The 17,406-nt window shown below is 42.8% G+C and overlaps 1 protein-coding gene and 1 non-coding gene across 2 annotated transcripts in view; both read left to right on the forward strand.

The window, feature by feature from the left end:
• The window catches only part of hspg2 (heparan sulfate proteoglycan 2), a 473,886-nt gene that overhangs the window by 243,347 nt on the left and 213,133 nt on the right, over positions 1-17,406 (forward strand). Inside the window, 4 exon segments of the mRNA XM_067970061.1 lie at positions 7,871-7,920; positions 12,688-12,758; positions 14,035-14,175; positions 15,936-16,130. Of these exon segments, the coding sequence (XP_067826162.1) occupies positions 7,871-7,920; positions 12,688-12,758; positions 14,035-14,175; positions 15,936-16,130 (457 nt within the window).
• Positions 12,217-12,289, forward strand: trnak-uuu (transfer RNA lysine (anticodon UUU)). The gene has a single exon. It is a non-coding gene; the product is annotated as a tRNA-Lys (tRNA).

A 17,406-nucleotide genomic window follows, 5' to 3' on the forward strand; every position in this document is an offset into this window, starting at 1 on the left:
GATGGGATGTAAAGTTGACTAACTGAACCAAAACCAGAGATAGCTTTTTGCCAACCAAAGGTATTAAGGGATATGGGCCAAAGGCAGGTATACGGAGTTAGATCACATATCAGCCATGATCTTATCAAATGGCGGAGCGGGCACGAGGGGCCGAATGGCCTACTCCTGATCCTATGTTCCTAATCCCAATATCAGGGATCTCTCCACTAGTTGAGGCCTACTGTTGAAGGATAGAGTCAAAATAAGTTTCAAACAGGCAACTGACTTGAAACATTTGGCTAAATCATCTGGTTCAGATACCAATAAAAACTGTATTCCTGGTAGTTTTTTGGAACATACTTGACTCTGCTTATGTTCACTATCAACAAGTCTAAATCAGCATTGACCATTTGCTATTGAGAGCAGAGATCATGTGAGTTTATTAACAATGGGATTGCCCCATAAAGCTGGATGAGCAGCAACGAATAACTGATCCTATCTATTAACAGACAGAAAACAACTTCCCTCTGTTCTGTTTTTGGTGCTACACGTTGTACTTTCTTTTTCAGGTATTGTACCTTCTGGACAATTATTACAAAGCTTTAAAAAAAAAAGCAGATGTATTTTTAAATCACGTTGAGCTCGTAACTTCTATTTAAGTAATATTTCTATATGGCGTTTACATTGACATTTTTAAGAAGTGTAGTCTTTTAAAAAAAATTCTGTGCTTTTCCTTTTATGATAATAAAGATTCATAATGATATCAATCACCAATTTCACAACCTGCTTTGTTCAGGATTGTTTCACTGTTCTCTGATTTCTCTACAGCTAAGCATCACCATTCCGACATGTAGATGGTTTCACTCTACAATTACCATGCGTAGCTAGCTGAGCTATCTTTAGCCACCTTGCTCCTAGGTACAAGGAGTAATTTTGCACTTCCAGCACAGAGCTTCACTAGGTGGGAGGATGGATCACAGAATTGGCCCTATAGTGTTAGAGCCCTGTCTCTGAGCCGTGTCCCTATCTCGAGTGGTTCCGCACTGCGAATGGAGTTTAGCGCAATTATTGGCTTATTTCAGGAGTGTCAATGCTTTTTGTCTTTGTGGGCTGCATAGATGCTTATCATGGAGCCTTGTGGGCCACACGTGAAGTTTAAATCCATGCCCCATTAATTTGTATATGTCTTATGTTGCTGGTGCTAACCAATCTTAGTATCCTGATTTAGGATTTAGCCACCAATGAGGCAATAGTGCTAAAAACAGCACTTTCCACACCTCCAGGCCCACAAAATTGAAACAGGACAAACCAGCAAATAAAGCTGAGTTACCTTGGCTTCACGATCTCGATTGTCAACCTTTCAGGTCCACATGGCCCAGTTTGGATGCTCCTGCTCAATATCTTGCAACTTTTAGGTGTTTGGAGGAGTATAGGGACATAGAAGTTGCTAGAGGAAAAAAGACCAAGTCCCATCTAGTTCGCCTTCTACCACCCTGCTACTCGCAGGATACGATGATAATGGAGTTATTGACTAATCAAAGCAATCAATCTCTATCAATTAGCCTACAACAGACCCAGAAATGACACACACAAAACCCCAGTGGTGTGGAGAGCTTTGGAAACCATAGGTCCATAGTCCTCCCAAGCATGCTACACTTACCACACGTCATGGATCAAATTGCTCACATACTGTATCCCCAAAATGTTATTTTCTGAAAGAAATCTATTTTTAAAAGTTTATTTGTAATAATTTCAACACTGAGAAAATCTTCCCTATTACTGGATTAGGAAGTCAGCTATTAATCGTTCAGTCAAAGTATCCAAACAGCATTGTCAACATCAAGGGAGCATTGGTGACATTTCTGGTTATCAAGAGTGATACAGAGGCAGTGTTTATATCTTTTTGAAGTGTCACACATTAAAATAGGCTACAACTTTAACCGAAAAGGATGATTATCACAGCTGACACGTTTAGCAGGTTTGCTGGGTTCTGTTTTGTTAAATAAGCACAATGTGCTGTCATATTACTGGACTCTTGTCGCTGTCTGAGGTACGGAACGAGGCAGAAACTCATTGGGTCACCGTGATTATTCTATTTTTGATATCGTGTATCCTTCCAGACAATTGAGTGACATTCTGATATATAAAGTTACCGGATGATGAGATTGGGTGTGAAGACATTTGCATTGAACAGGTGAAGTACCACATCTTGATTTCTTCACAAAGCAAGCAACACAACTTTGTGCCCATTGCCCTAAAATGCAGTCGGAACTTAGACTGTTTAATATGTTTTCAATATCGGGATTAATTCTGAGAATGTAAATACAATTCTCTTTGGAAGCAAGGACTTTATCACAGCTAATTAAACAGGTCACCGTGATCATTTTCAATTAAAACCACCATCTCAGTACGTTTAAGCATTAGTGAATCCGGGAAAGGGAGCAGTAAGGCCAAGTGTTGAAGAGTAAGGGATCAATGTATGTAATTTTAAAGCAAAGAATTCCTGTATCCCATAATATTCATACACACTGCCCAATACTGAACCATTGATGATTACAGCACAGCAATAGGCCATTCAGCCCATTGTGTCACTGGCTCGTTGCTAGAGCAATCCAAAACTAAGCCCACTGCCCCTGCTCTTCCTCCCCACCCCCCTCACCACTGCCCCTGCTCTCTTTCCCCCCCCCCCACCACTGCCCCTGCTCTCTTTCCCCCCCCCCTACCACAGCCATGTATCTCTGTGCTAGTCTTTAGCATCTCATGGATATAGCAGTTTAGACAAATAGTAGCTCCTCCATCGCCAACACATCTTGTCCTGTCCTCAATAGCAGAATATGTCCAGTCTGATTACCCGTCCCCATGTACATCAGTGGACACTGACAGGTCAGGTACTGAATGTGACTATTCAGCTTTTACCCAGTTTGCCTGGTCTCTTGGTGGGAGCCTCAGATATGTATCTGTTTGGATGCAAGTTCACAGGACGGTCCAGGCCTAGTATCTAAATATGCGATGCTCAAGTCCACAGACATGGCCTCAAAATCAATGCATCCATGTTCATAATTATTTTCTCCTGTAACTACAGGGGAGCAGTAGTCTTGTGAGCCCCTCTCGGTCAAACAAACTCAGCTGTCAGCTGATGCTTTAAAGTGCCCAGTGTAAGGTATGCTTGGATGGACTCAGTATTCTCTATTCACTACTTTCTTATATGAGGTAAGTTGGAAGCTGTCAGGTGATATGATTATTCATCAATTGCTTGAGCCTGATCTTCAGCAAAAGATGAATGACTGTTCGGTCATAATCAGTGCCGAGTTAATCATATGGGCCCTTGAATAATTACAGATCTTTCTGTAGGAGATGTAAAGACATAGTTTGTTAAAGTATATTATTAGTTTGATAAGAGTAGCATGAGTGCTTCTAATATTTTACCTCATTTAAGACCTCACTGTTTTGGGTGTTTAACACAATTGATGTAGTAAAGTGTTTATAGGTTCAGGCCTTTTGTTTGGTGCAAGAATTGTTCTGGTTGGCCTTACAGAGATGGTGCTGGTAGGCCACAAACTTCCAAGGTAAGATTCCCGTGATACACAGGGCAGCTGCTGCATTTGTCATTTTTTTTCCACAATCCTTTTCACATCCTTTTGGGAAGAGGTGCTGGGTTAGTTGGACTTCAAGCTATCCCCATTGCCTTTTGGTGCAGGTGGCTTTATATGTGAACAAAGCTTTCAGTGTCTGTTTGTGTGCATTCATATATATAAAAAAACAAGCATTGTAGTTAAGCAAAAGCTCTGAGAATAGGCACATTCCTTAGCCTTTGTAATGACTTACTTTTTCTGTAGCGTATCTTTGTTTTGTCTCCTTTGTTATGATCGTTACATAATGGTCCAATATTTGCTACGTATGTGTATATTGGATTAGTTTTCTTTTAATATACTTTTTGTAAATTATTCACTCATGGCAATCAGATTAGCTGAGAGAATGGGCATTAAGAAAGCAAGTATTCATGCAATTCATACATTAGGGCAACTGCCACCGCTTTCCGACATCCTAATATCATTGGTGTCTTGTAGACGGCAGCAGTGGGCCAATAAAATGCTTCACTGGGATTCTTCTAGTCAACTCAACTTGAATGTAGCAAGGAGTCTCGGGATGTTGACAAACCAGCCTTGTGATGGGGTTGGTTATACTGGCTCACAGAGAAGCGTTATTTTTTTTTTAAAAAGTGATGTGGCCAGCACAATTTGTTCACGGCTGTGGTGCTTCTATTTGTTTCATGGCCTTGCACACTTGATCTGTTTTTCTATGAGCCCAGTGTCCACTATTGAGGCTGCCTGGATAATGCCCAGGGGATGAAATTATAGAAGAAACTTGCATTGAAATAGTGACGTTCACATCTTCAGCACTCCCCAAAGTGCATCACAGCCAATGAATTACGTCTGAAATACAGTAAATGTTATGGAGGCAAGTGTGGTAGCCAATTTGCACACAGCAGGGCCCCACGGACGGCAGTGAGATAAGTGACCAGATGATTTTGTTGGTGTTGGTTGAGGGATAAATGTTGACCAGCACTCCAGGAGAATTCCCCTGCTCCTCTTCGAAGAGTGCTTTTACGTCCATCTCATCGACAGCTGGCACCTCCGGCAGTGCAGCACTCCCTCAGTACAGCACTAAAGTGCCAGCCCAGATTATTTGCTCAAGTCTTGGAGTGGGGCTTGAACCTACAACCATTTGACTCACAGGCGAGAGTGCTACCACTGAGCCACACTGACACTTGAGTGGAATATCAGCGGCCCCATGATTGAGGCGTATTTATCCCATCATGCTGCTGACTGTGGTACAACTCGGATGCAACCCTTGAATGTTTTCAACCACGAGAAAACAAGTTTTGCGTCACTATAGGACATATTAGAGCCAGTTGAATTTGCTTTGATATGATAGAGACTGATTGTTTTTAATTCAGCCTCCAGTTGAAAACCAAAAGGTTTACAGCGATGCTAAAAGGGCCAGTTGTAAGCTCTCAGTACTCGAGTGTTTCTTTTTCCATGACTTCTTTATCGGCAGTCCACCCTATCTGGGCCACCTTCCAGCAATTTGGCTTTCCTGCTCAGCAGCCAGATAGCGAGGGGCACTGCAAGGGTCCGATTTGCCTTTTGTTTAATCCATCACCACCAGCCCATGACTGAGATTCCTAATGAATTATTGAGCAAAAAGCAGACACCTTCAAATAAAACTATTCAAGTAACAACAACTACTTGCATTTATATAGCACCTTTAACGTAGTAGAACGCCCCAATGCGCCTCACAGGAGCGTTATCAAACAAAATGTGTTTTTTTGAAATAAACACCAAGGAAGGCCCCTGCAGATGTGAAGCTTTGCAGAGAAAATCCAAAATCAAATATTTTATAGAAGAAAAACTTAAAACGAGAGGGGTTAATAAAATATTACAAAATATTGTTCTACTGCAGGCCTCTTGTACCTCATAACAGGGACTCTTTCAAAAGCTGATTCATTCGCTGCACTTGTCTTCGGGCGAGGACCAGATCCCAGATGTGGAATGTAGCACTCGTTGGCTTGAGTCTTTAACTGATCGTAAACATTTGGATCTCTATCATGGGTTAAGTTGACGTGTGACAGTTGCTGAGCATTTTAGATGTGGACAGTATTTACATTCTAATGGCCGAAAAGGATTAAATTGTCCCCTGGTGAAATATCAATTAGAAATTTTAAAAATTACGGTTTGGTTCCACAGTGAGACGATGGAAGGGTAGGCAGTGTTTGGGATGTGAAGCCAGTCTCTTAGAGACTTGTGAAGCGAAGTTCTCACTTGAGTGAAGTGTTTTAGTGAAAAGGTGCATGTGATTTTATCCTGTTAGTCCTCAAGCCTTGTAGGATAAAGATTAATTTTCTCTTCATGTGGCTTGGTGTCAAATTTTGTTTGATTATGCTTCTGTGAATCGCTTTGGGATGTTTTACTACGTTAAAGGCAAGTTGTTATTAGTATTATTAAAAGAAAAGGTTAGGGCCGCAGCTGATTGCAGTGGACATCCTGGTCAAAGTGACCATTGTGGTGATTTTCGGAAGAGTACCCTCTTGGCTGCGCTGGTATGGAAAGTTCCAAACTGAGCAACAGTGCCCTTTTACATTTTCATGTAGAATGTTTATGGGCGTTTAGGGACATTTATTTCCAAATGGCATACAAAAAAACTTGAAGGAGGAGATCTTTAACAAGGGTGTATGGTTAGAACAATAATCTTATCTGCCTGGCATTCTCATACTCTGCTGGCCTTGGGGTGCTGCGGTTGGCAGTAATTTCGACCTGCTATTTAATTTGCTTCGCCTCTGTGGTTTTTGCTTCTTGGTTTCTCTGTACCTTTGCCACTGTTGACTTTAGTCGGTGTTGGTGTTGGTGCAGGTTTGCTGACACTGCCCTCGGCTCTTCTGTGTGTGTATTTTTGTTTGTTTTCACATCAGTTGTTTACACGTAATGTTTTAGTCTGATTAAAATGAATGTTTACTCTCTGTTACTGTGTTAAACCAATAGCTAGTAATCCTGTTAAACTTGCCTAGTATGTTTATTTGGGGGAACTGGGGCCGATTAGTTATCACTGAGTTTGTGCGGACGTGTTGGAGTGCTCCCACTGACGTTATCTGCCAAGAACCATCCAAAGTAAATTGCACGTTAGTGGTCTTTCCCGCCTAATTGGTAACTATGGCTCTTTTCATTGATAAATTGTGTACCAGAAAAACACGTCAAAAAGTAGAGTCAAAAATACAAATGCTGCAGGTGAACAACTAATGAGTGAGAGGGCTACAGAAGCAGTGTCAATAAAACCTCAGCCATTCACTTATAATAAGGAGCAAGTCTCCCTGCTAAAGCAAATTTATGTTTCAGTACATCGAATCATACAGCACAGAAGAAGGCCATTCAGCCCATCTTGCATGTTCTGGCTCTTTGAAAGAGCCATCCAATTAGTCCCACTCCCCTGCTCTTTCCCCATAGCCCTGCAAATATTTTCCCTTCAAGGATTTATCCAATTCCCTTTTGAAAGTTACTATTGAATCTACTTCCATCACCCTTTCAGGCAGCACATTCTCGCTGCGTAAAAAAATTTCTCCTCATCTCCCCTCTGGTTCTTTTGCCAATTATCTTAAATCTGTGTCCTGCCAGTAGAAACAGTTTTTCCTTATGTACTTTATCAAAATCCCTCATAATTTTGAACAACTCTATTAAATCTCCCCTTAACCGTCTCTGCACTAAGGAGAACAATCCCAGCCTTCTCCAGTCTCTCCACGTAACTGAAGCTTCATAGTCACAGCTCTGTATGTGCAGTGGTTGCTCCCTAGAATTGGGGTAGATGCTGTGCTTTTACACCTGTCCTCACCACAGCACATTCATAACGTATGCTGAGTTTTTTAGGAAGGCAATTTTGTACAGTAGACAGAGAAATCAATAGCGTTTGCAGGCCTCTGAAAGACCATTTTCACCAGGAGGGCTTCAGACAAGAGGGAGGCACTTGCAGGACCAGTTCACTTTGTGGTCAAGGACTTTGCTTTTACCACAGTCACAGTTTCTAATTCCGGGAATGCAAATTTGTGTCACTTCTTTGGACGCAGATTTTTAAAGATCTACCAAAAGGTGGGTTCTCTTTCTGTTGCTGTTGACTCATAATAATTTTACTGACGAATGGAAGCTGAATTACACCTTGATCCACTTTCCCTTTGCCGCTGTAACTGAGGTGTTAACGTAGCCGGATAATGAATAAACAGTCATCCTGCAGAATTCCAATACAAACTGACCCTGTCAGTGGACTAAAAAAAGATTCATATGTAAACACCTTTGGATTCTGTTTAAAAGAACCATTTCTAATCTCTCTTTTGCAATACTTGTTACAGGTGTGCTCCAGGTTACACTGGGAATCCCATATATGGACAGCGTTGCACTAGTAAGTTCCAAAACAGAATGGTGATCTCAGCTACGTTTTTTAATTCCACCTTCGCCAGCAGCAGAAATGAAACTTAAGGAGGACAAGACCCCAAGTCTAGATGGATTGCATCCATCGATACTCAAAGGCACCAGGGAGAAGATTGCAGAAGCACTAGTATCCATGTATAAAAGTTCAATAGAAAAGGGAATAGTGGCAGAGGACTGGCAGACAGCAAATGTAATTCCTATTTTCACAAAGGGAGATAGAACTAATCCAGGGAACTATAGACCGGTTAGCTTAACGTCAGTGGTAGGAAAGATAATAGAATCTTTGCTAAAAGATCAGATAACAACAGATCTAGAGATGGAGAATATAATAAAAAAAAGGATGGATTTCTAAAGGGAAGGTCATGTTTAACCAAACTTATTGAATTCTTTGAAGAAGTAACAGAGTAGTCAAGGGTAATGCAGTGGATGTGGTAGACATGGATTTTCAGAAGGCCCTAGATAAGGTGCCACATAAGAGACTCGTGATAAAGGTCAGGGCATCTGGAGTTGGGGGTCAGATAGCAGAATGGATTGAAAGATGGCTACAACACAGAAAACTGAGGGGAGGAGTTAAGGGAAGTTTCTCAGACTGGCAGAAAGTGGGAAGTGTTGTCCCGCAGGGATCTGTGCTGCTGTTTACCATATATGTAAATTATTTGGACTCGGGAATTGGAGGTATGGTGTCGAAATTTATGGCTGATACCATATTGAGGGGTATCGCTAGTAATGTGGAGGACTGCACCAAAATACGGGAAGATATAAACAGGCTTGCAGAGTGTGCAGATAAATGGCAAATGAAATTCAATATAGCGAAGAGTTGAGGTGGTTCATTTTGGTAGGAGGAATAAGGAGGTCTTTTATTCCTTGGAAGTTAAGAGTGGAGCAAAGAGATCTGTGACTTTGGATACATAAATCTCCAAAAGTAGTAACACAAGTTGATAAGGTTATGAAGAGTGCGAAATACTGGGGTTCATTTCTAGAGGAATAGAATACAAAAGTAGGGAGGTAATGTTAAATGTACATAGACCCTTGGCTAGACCACAGTTGGTGTACGGTGAGCAGTTCTGGTCTCTATACTAGTGTGAAACACTAGTTAGGCCACAGCTTGAGTACTGCACATAGTTCTGGTCACCACATTACAGGCAGGATGTAATTGCACTGGAGAGGGTGCAGAGGAGATTTATGAGGATGTTGCCAGGGCTGGAGAATTTTAGCTATGATGACAGATTGGAACAGAGGAGGCTGAGGGGTGATTTGATTGAGGTGTCCAAAATTATGAGGGGCCTAGATAGAGTGAATAGGAAGGACCTATTTCCCTTAGCAGAGGGGTCAATAACCAGGGGGCATAGATTGGTAGAAGGATTGGAGCGGAAATGAGGAAAAACTTTTTCACCCAGAGGGTGGTGAGGGTCTGGAACTCACTGCCTGAGAAATATGAAACCAAGATGGGTAAATGGAGTTAAGGTATAGATCATCCATGACCTGCTATTTAATTTGCTCCGCCTCTGTGGTTCTTGCTTCTCATAATAAACGTCCATCTGAATTGCTGCCCTGATTTCTCTGTACCTTTGCCACTGTTGACTTTAGCCGGTGTTGGTGCAGGTTTACTGACACTGCCCTCAGCTCATCTGTGTGTATTTTTGTTTGTTTTCACATCAGTTGTTTACATGTGATGTTTTAGTCTGATTAAAATGAACGTTTACTCTCTGTTACTGTGTAAAACCAATAGCTAGTAATCCTGTTAAACTTGCCTAGTATGTTTATTTGGGGGAACTGGGGCTGATTAGTTATCACTGAGTTTGTGCGGACGTGTTGGAGTGCTCCCACTGACGTTATCTGCCAAGAACCATCCAAAGTAAATTGCACGTTAGTGGTCTTTCACGCCTAATTGGTAACTATGGCTCTTTTCATTGATAAATTGTGTACCAGAAAAACACGTCAAAAAGTAGAGTCAAAAATACAAATGCTGCAGGTGAACAACTAATGAGTGAGAGGGCTACAGAAGCAGTGTCAATAAAACCTCAGCCATTCGCTTATAATGAGGAGCAAGCCTCCCTGCTAAAGCAAATTTATGTTTCAGTACATCGAATCATACAGCACAGAAGAAGGCCATTCATCCCATCTTGCCTGTTCCTCCTCTTTGAAAGAGCCATCCAATTAGTCCCACTCCCCTGCCCTTTCCCCATAGCCCTGCAAATATTTTCCCTTCAAGTATTCATCCAATTCCCTTTTGAAAGTTACTATTGAATCTGCTTCCATCACCCTTTCAGGCAGTGCATTCCAGATCATAACAACTTGCTGCATAAAAGAATTTCTCCCCATCTGCCCTCTGGTTCTTTTGCCAATTATCTTAAATCTGTGACCTGCCAGTAGATCAGAGGGTGGTGGGGGTCTGGAACTCACTGCCTGAGATGGTGGTAGAGGCAGAAACCCTCAACTCATTTAAAAAATACCTGGATGTGCACCTGAACAGCTGTAACCTGCAGGGCTACGGACCAAATGCGGGAAAGTGGGATTAGGCTGGGTGGCTCGTTTCTCAGCCAGCGTGGACACGATGGCCCGAATGGCCTCCTTCTGTGCCGTAAATTTTCTATGATTCTATACCACAAAAAGGATATTGAAGCACTGGAGAAAGTGCGGAAAAGATTTAAAAGGTTGTTACCATTTTTGTTAGATAAGGGTATCAAGAAATATGAAACTAAGATGGGTAAATGGAGTTAAGGTATCGATCATCCATGATCTAATTGAATGGCGGAGTAGCTCAAAGGGCTAAATGGCCTTCTCATGTTCCTATGATCCTACCAGAATTGAAAGGATGCAACTATCAGGAAAAGTTGAGCAGGCTGGTATTCTTTTCACTGGAGAAGAGAAAACTAAGAGGAGACCTGATAGAGGTCTTCACAATTATTGAGGGGTTCGATAGGATGGACGTGGAGAACCGTGGCTGAGTCCAGAACAAGGGGGTATAAATACGAGATAGCCACTAACAGATCAAATAAAACATTTAGGAGGAATTTCTTTACACAGAGAGTGATGAGAATGTGGAACTCACTGCCATGTGGTGTGGTTGAAGTAGACAGTATTGATGAATTAAAGGGGAAGCTTGAAGCATACTTGGGAGAAAAATGCCACGGTATCTTTTACGTCTACCTGAGGGGGCAGATGTAGCTTCGGTTTAAAGTCTCATCCGAAAGACGGCATCTCTGACAGTGCAGCACTCCCTCAGTTCTGCACTGAAGTGACACCCGAGATTATGTGCTCAAGTTGCTGAAGTGTGATTTGAACCCACGACCTTCTGACCCAGAGGCGAGAATGATACTACTGAGACACTGTTGACACCTTAATTGGCCTAGAGATTTGCAACTTAAACTTTGCCACTAATGTATTTGAGTCCAGCATCTTACCTGGTAGATTATTCCAAATGCTTAACACTCTGAGTAAAGGACCTTTTTTTAAACATCTGTTTTAAATATATTTCTCACTATTCTTGCCCTATTGTCACTCCAGTGCAGTACTGGGGGAGTGCTGTAGTGTCAGAGGTGCCGTCTTTCGGATGAGACGTTAAACCGAAGCCCCTCAGGTGGATGTAAAAGATCCCATAGCACTCTGCGAAGAAGAGCAGGGGAGTTCTCTCCAGTGTCCTGGCCAATAATTATTCTTCAGCCAACACCTAAGAACAGATTATTTGATCATTTATCTCATTGTTGTTTGTGGGACCTTGCTGTGCGTAAATTGTCTGCTGCGTTTCCTACGTTACAACAGTGACTACACTTCAAAAGTAGATCATTCTCCAACCTTTCCTCGTAATTCTTCCATTTTAAACTCGGGATCATTTGCATTTGCCGTGCTCTGCGCCTTCTCCAATACATTCATTTCCTTTGAAGTAAGGCAACCAGATTCCTGGCCAAAGCTGAATTTTTATTAAATGTTGCTGGAACTCTGGGATTGCCAGCCTATCCTGGAGAGCGCACAGTGCCCAACACAGTGAGAATGGCCCAGCCACGGGTCCACAATCTACATCAGGAAGACCAGACTGATTCCTGGGATGGCAGGACTGACGTATGAGGAGCGATTGGGTCGACTAGGCCTGTACTCACTAGAGTTTAGAAGAATGAGTGTTGATCTCATTGAAACATATAAAATTCTAACAGGACTAGACAGACTAGATGCAGGGAGGATGTTCTCGATAGCTGGGGAGTCCAGAACCAGGGTCACAGTCTCAGGATACAGGGTATGCCATTTAGAACAGAGATGAGAAGAAATTAGGGCCCGGATAGCTCAGTCGGTAGAGCATCAGAATTTTAATCCGAGGGTCCAGAGTTCAAGTCCCTGTTTGGGCGTTAGTTTTTCTTCACTCAGAGGGTGGTGAACCTGTGGAATTCTCCACCACAGAAGGCAGTGGAGGCCAAGTCATTAGATGTATTCAAGAAGGAGTTAGATATATTTCTTAATGTTAAAGGGATCAAGGGATATGGGGAAAAAGCGCGAACAGGGTACTGAGTTAGACGATCAGCCATGATCATTTTGAATGTCGGATCAGGCCCAAAAGGCCGAATGGCCTACTCTTGCTCCTATTTTCTATGTTTCTATGTTTCTCTCTTCCACTGAGAGACCCACCGTGATGGGTCTCAAGCCGTCCGTTAAAATTTGGATTTTTTTTTTCCTTCCTTTTTCAAAAGCTTTGACCTTGTTAGATTTAAACCAGGGATGTTTCATTTGATTATTTGCTGTGTTGCAGCTGGCTGTACTTGTGACCAGAGAGGAAGCACTGGAGACCAATGTGACGCCAGTGCACGCTGCCAGTGCAAGGTAATGGTTGACTACTGCCGTCGGAGAGTACCTGCCCGGGGGCTTTTCTAAACCAGTGTGCCTGACTGACCAAACTGATCGAATGGGTTGGATTATATTGGACAAAATAACTCCTATTTTTACATTTTGGGAGTAGGGATGGGAAGGATTATATTTTTAAAAGACACTTCCATTGGGTGTAGTGAAACAAAGTCTGAAGACTTGATGTTTGAAAGGAGGCCCAGTCAGGCCAACAGCATGCAGTGAAGATCCTGTGGAACTGTAGGGTGTGACTTAAGAGAGGCGGAAGCTGCTTTGTGGGCAGGTGCTTCATTCCTGGTGCAGTGGTTTGGGCACTGCAGTTGGTGTCCCTAGATTAGGAGGGAGAAACCAGCCAGAGGTTCTCGCTGATCACGGTCCAGGGCTCTAGCAGATGTCACGTGCAAACGAGGTTGGCTTGGCTGTGATGCCCGCAGGGTGGAATAGCCTGCTGGCACTCCCTGTCGCAGCTCACACATGAATAACAGCTACTTGGGCAAGGTCCCAGAGGGTGACTGGTGGCTGTGGGCAGCAAGAAGTCAATGGCGTCCGGAGAGAAGGGGAGGAGAAAAAATTGGCGGTGGGGGGGTGGGCAGGAAATAATGTGAATATTTTGTATTTAAAAATCAAATTTAGGCTCTCGGTACTGCCACCTACCAGCACAGCTCCTCACTGCAGTCCAATAGTCTGAGCAGTGCATATCATCGCATAAAGTCTAAACATCACGATATCACCGAGAGAAGCCTTGTGTGGGGCTCCAACAACATACTTCCGAATGCAGCACTCTCAGTGGGGCTTTGAAGCAGAAGAAAATCTTGCCCAGTGAGGGTAGGAAAATTCAATGGTCGGGTTGATTTTACCCTCTACGTTGAGAATCGGTGCCATGGAGAGCCACTTGAAGAAGATGTAGTTCTGTTATCGTAGTCCTGAGGTACCTCGGGTTTGCCTGTTATGATTTCCACTTGTCTTCCCACTCCTCCCCCCCAAAATGAATTCAGTCCCAACTGGATTGTCTGCAACATGGAGACACGTTCATCCTTCTGAGAATGTACTGTACTAAATCTGGTTTAGTGCAGAAACCAGAAGTCACTTCTAGTCAGCAACCTTAAAATGTATCTTCAGAGAGCCTCTGGTTAGATCCGATTTCAATTTCTAATATTTATACCGTTCAACTGCAGAATAACGCGACCCACTTACGTTATGGCACTTATTAGTGCAAGTTTAGCCTGATGACATGTCATTTGTATTTTGATTACAGCCCAATGTGGAAGGCCAGATCTGTGACACTTGCAAAGCTGGCTTCTTCTATCTGAGTGCAGAGAGCAGAGAAGGCTGCCTGCCATGTTTCTGTATGGGAATTACACATCAATGCAGCAGCTCCTCCTACTACAGGAAACGGGTACATATTTTTTTTAAACTGTTCATCCTTTGTCATCCTTTCACCCTCTGTGTACAAGCAGTAACTTAATCATCCCATAAGGAAAATTGCCAGACAGCGCTGGCCCTTTAAGAAATTCATGTCACCCATAGGTCAAATGCCCTTACCTGTTCTGCTATAGAATCATAGAATCATAGAAGTTACAACATGGAAACAGGCCCTTCGGCCCAACATGTCCATGTCGCCCAGTTTATACCACTAAGCTAGTCCCAATTGCCTGCACTTGGCCCATATCCCTCTATACCCATCTTACCCATGTAACTGTCCAAATGCTTTTTAAAAGACAAAATTGTACCCGCCTCTACTACTGCCTCTGGCAGCTATGTATAAGACCTTGCCCTGGGAACAACCCTTAGTTCTTTCTCTCCCACTGGCATCGCCTCCCTATCAGGGAGGGTTCTAGTCGCTATGTAGCAGGTGTCGGATGTGAGCTAACATGGGTGATGGTCATATGGCATTGCTGATGCAATTAATGCTGTTAACTTCTGTGGGTTGTGACTCCATTCGTTCCGCCAAGAAACTTCGAAAACTTTTCCATTGCAAATCGTCAACGCACTCCACCCATCTCTAACATTAGTGACTGACCCTACTTTTATAGAATAGGAATTCCACATACAGAGGATGTACTTCCATTAGCAGCACTACAGTCTCGTGTATCAAGCAATATGGCCGGCCCTGGTCTAGTTCAAAGGACAAGTTTGGGACAACGCTGCAAGGGTACAGATGTACAATGCATGGTCGCAGTTCACTGCATCAGGCTTGATGAAGCTTGGACCCCAGTGCGTGACTTAACGCCATGCCCATTTAGAATTGTAGTCAGTCAAATTCCACAGATCTGTCAGCCCATCAAATTACGTAGCAGATGCCCTCAGTACAGGCAGGCACTGGCACTTGAATGATCCTCCAGTTGAAGGTGATCGATCTAGTTGTTGATAATTGGCATTATCTGAAGAAGAATGTTATTGCCATTTTCAGAAAGAGAATCATTTTGCTGCAGAGCCTCAGACAGTGTGACGGTAGCTCTCAATGGCCTGTTCCCTGATGGGCAGTCCCCAGATTCTGACCTTTGGATGTGTGTAATTGCCGCCTTGTACAAACTCTGTCTTTTCTGATCACATGTACGGCACGATCCCTGTGAGGAGATCAGAGCATTAAAGGTGCAGTGACTTTTTCCCAACGCCTCTTCCCATCCACTTCAAAATTTGGGTGCCAACCTATTCATTTATCTGTGGAAGCTAAATTAAATTAAAAGACTAGAGAAGATCATATTGAAAGTATACATAGCTAAAAGTTTCTTTACTTAAAAAGAATAATTCTATTGCAAGTGATTTTTTTGGTGATATTTGAATAACGTTTATTAGGCAAACTGGTTTAAAAGGTAATACAAGGCTTTTAGGTCAGGGGTCATTTTTTAAACTGTTACACAAATGAACTTTGAGCTGGAAACACTCAGCAGGTCAGGCAACATCTGTGGAGAGAGCAACAGAGTTAACATTTCAGGTCGATGACCTTTCATCAGAACTGGAAGATAGTTTTGATGAAAGGTTATTGATCCCAGTTCTGATGAAAGGTCATCGACCTGAAACGTTAACTCTGTTTTTCTCTCTCCACAGATGTCTCCTGACCGACTGAATGTTTCCTGCATTTTCTGTTTTCATTTCAGATTTTCCAGCACCCGCAGTATTTTGCTTTTGTTTCAGTGTTTAATTCTGCCCACGTAGGTGACGACTCCATTCGTTCCGCCAAGCAACTTCCAGAACTTTTCCCTGGTGAATCGTCAGCGCACTGCACGCATCACCTCGGGGTTTACGGTGACAGTGAGAGAGATGCTGCCACAGCTCTCGTTCGGACGGTTTGGGCAGTACACCCAGGAGTCCTACTACTGGCAGCTTCCAGAGGCGTATCAGGGAGACAAGGTACAGCTCCAGACGTATAATATCTAAATCCTTTCAACACTAGAGCGTTCCAGGTTTAAGGATATTCCCGTATGTCCCAAGCAGCATACTTGAGGTGATGTCCTCCACTCGAATGGTGCTCATGATCAAAATCGTTAAACAAAAATTTTAAGTTGTGTTTATTTTGGATTGAATTTTCTGCCACTCTCCTACCACAATCATTATTTGATATTTATAGTTCAAGACTTTGGAGGTTGCTAATCGTATGTATTATGGCATTTTTCAATGATACCAGACTGAACTAGTGTGATCACAGTGGAGCAAGGACCCAGTGTGAAATTACAGTACACACAGAGATGGGATCTGAGCTTTGTTAATCAAAGTAAATTATCCAAAATGCCTGCAAAATACGAAAGTGGTATGAACAGTGAAGTAATATTTCATTCCAAACTGAAGCCCAATTAAAATTGCATCCAAATCAGTGAAGGAAGGTTGGGGGTTTCCTGATATTTAGGTGGTAGTTCTTTTAAAAAAAAAAGTTATTTCATATGTATTGAAAGTCTTGCCCATAATGTGCACTTCCTGTAATCTCTCCGCATCATATTTTATTGACAATGTCCTTACTGTTGTAAAACAGCGAATTCCCTCAATCACAGTGAGCAATGCCACGGGACATCTGCCAGTATATACGTCACTAACTGCCTTTAGCACACTCTGCGAATGCTGTGCTGTGTAGAATTCCTAGTGTTCCAGCAGCAAATAGTGGCAAGAAATAGATTCTGGCACCAATTTTTATCAGTTTCTTTATTACAGCAAAAACTGTGCAGGACTGATTTAGCTCAACCAGTCAGATTGAGTAGCAGGTGACAAGGTTGACTGTTAAACAGTGACCATGTATGTGTGGCACTGTAGGTGGCATTTTTCTGGAAGCCTACTGTCACGCTGGACAGATGAAAATAGAACGACAGTAGCTGGAACAGCACACGGTGATTTTGCCGGTGATGGTTGCTCTGGGGGGCCATTATATTGCTGCGACCATAATGATAAACAGGTCCAAGGCCACCAGTCAGAGGTGGTCTTCTTTATAGCATTGCGCTGAAGTTTGTGTAGCAGTGGGAACGTGGATTCGGCTTTTGAGACAACTTGACGAAATCTTTGTGCACCCCTGACCCCAAAAGCATGTGATAGTAACAGAGGGTACCAGAGACGGCAGCAGAACCAAAACAACCCCAATTCCAGGTATGGCTGCTGAGATGGTGAAACTTGTCACATGCACATACATCCAGGTAGTCTCTTG

This window comes from Heptranchias perlo, chromosome 32, assembly GCF_035084215.1.
Source record: "Heptranchias perlo isolate sHepPer1 chromosome 32, sHepPer1.hap1, whole genome shotgun sequence".
Taxonomy (NCBI): Eukaryota; Metazoa; Chordata; class Chondrichthyes; order Hexanchiformes; family Hexanchidae; genus Heptranchias; species Heptranchias perlo.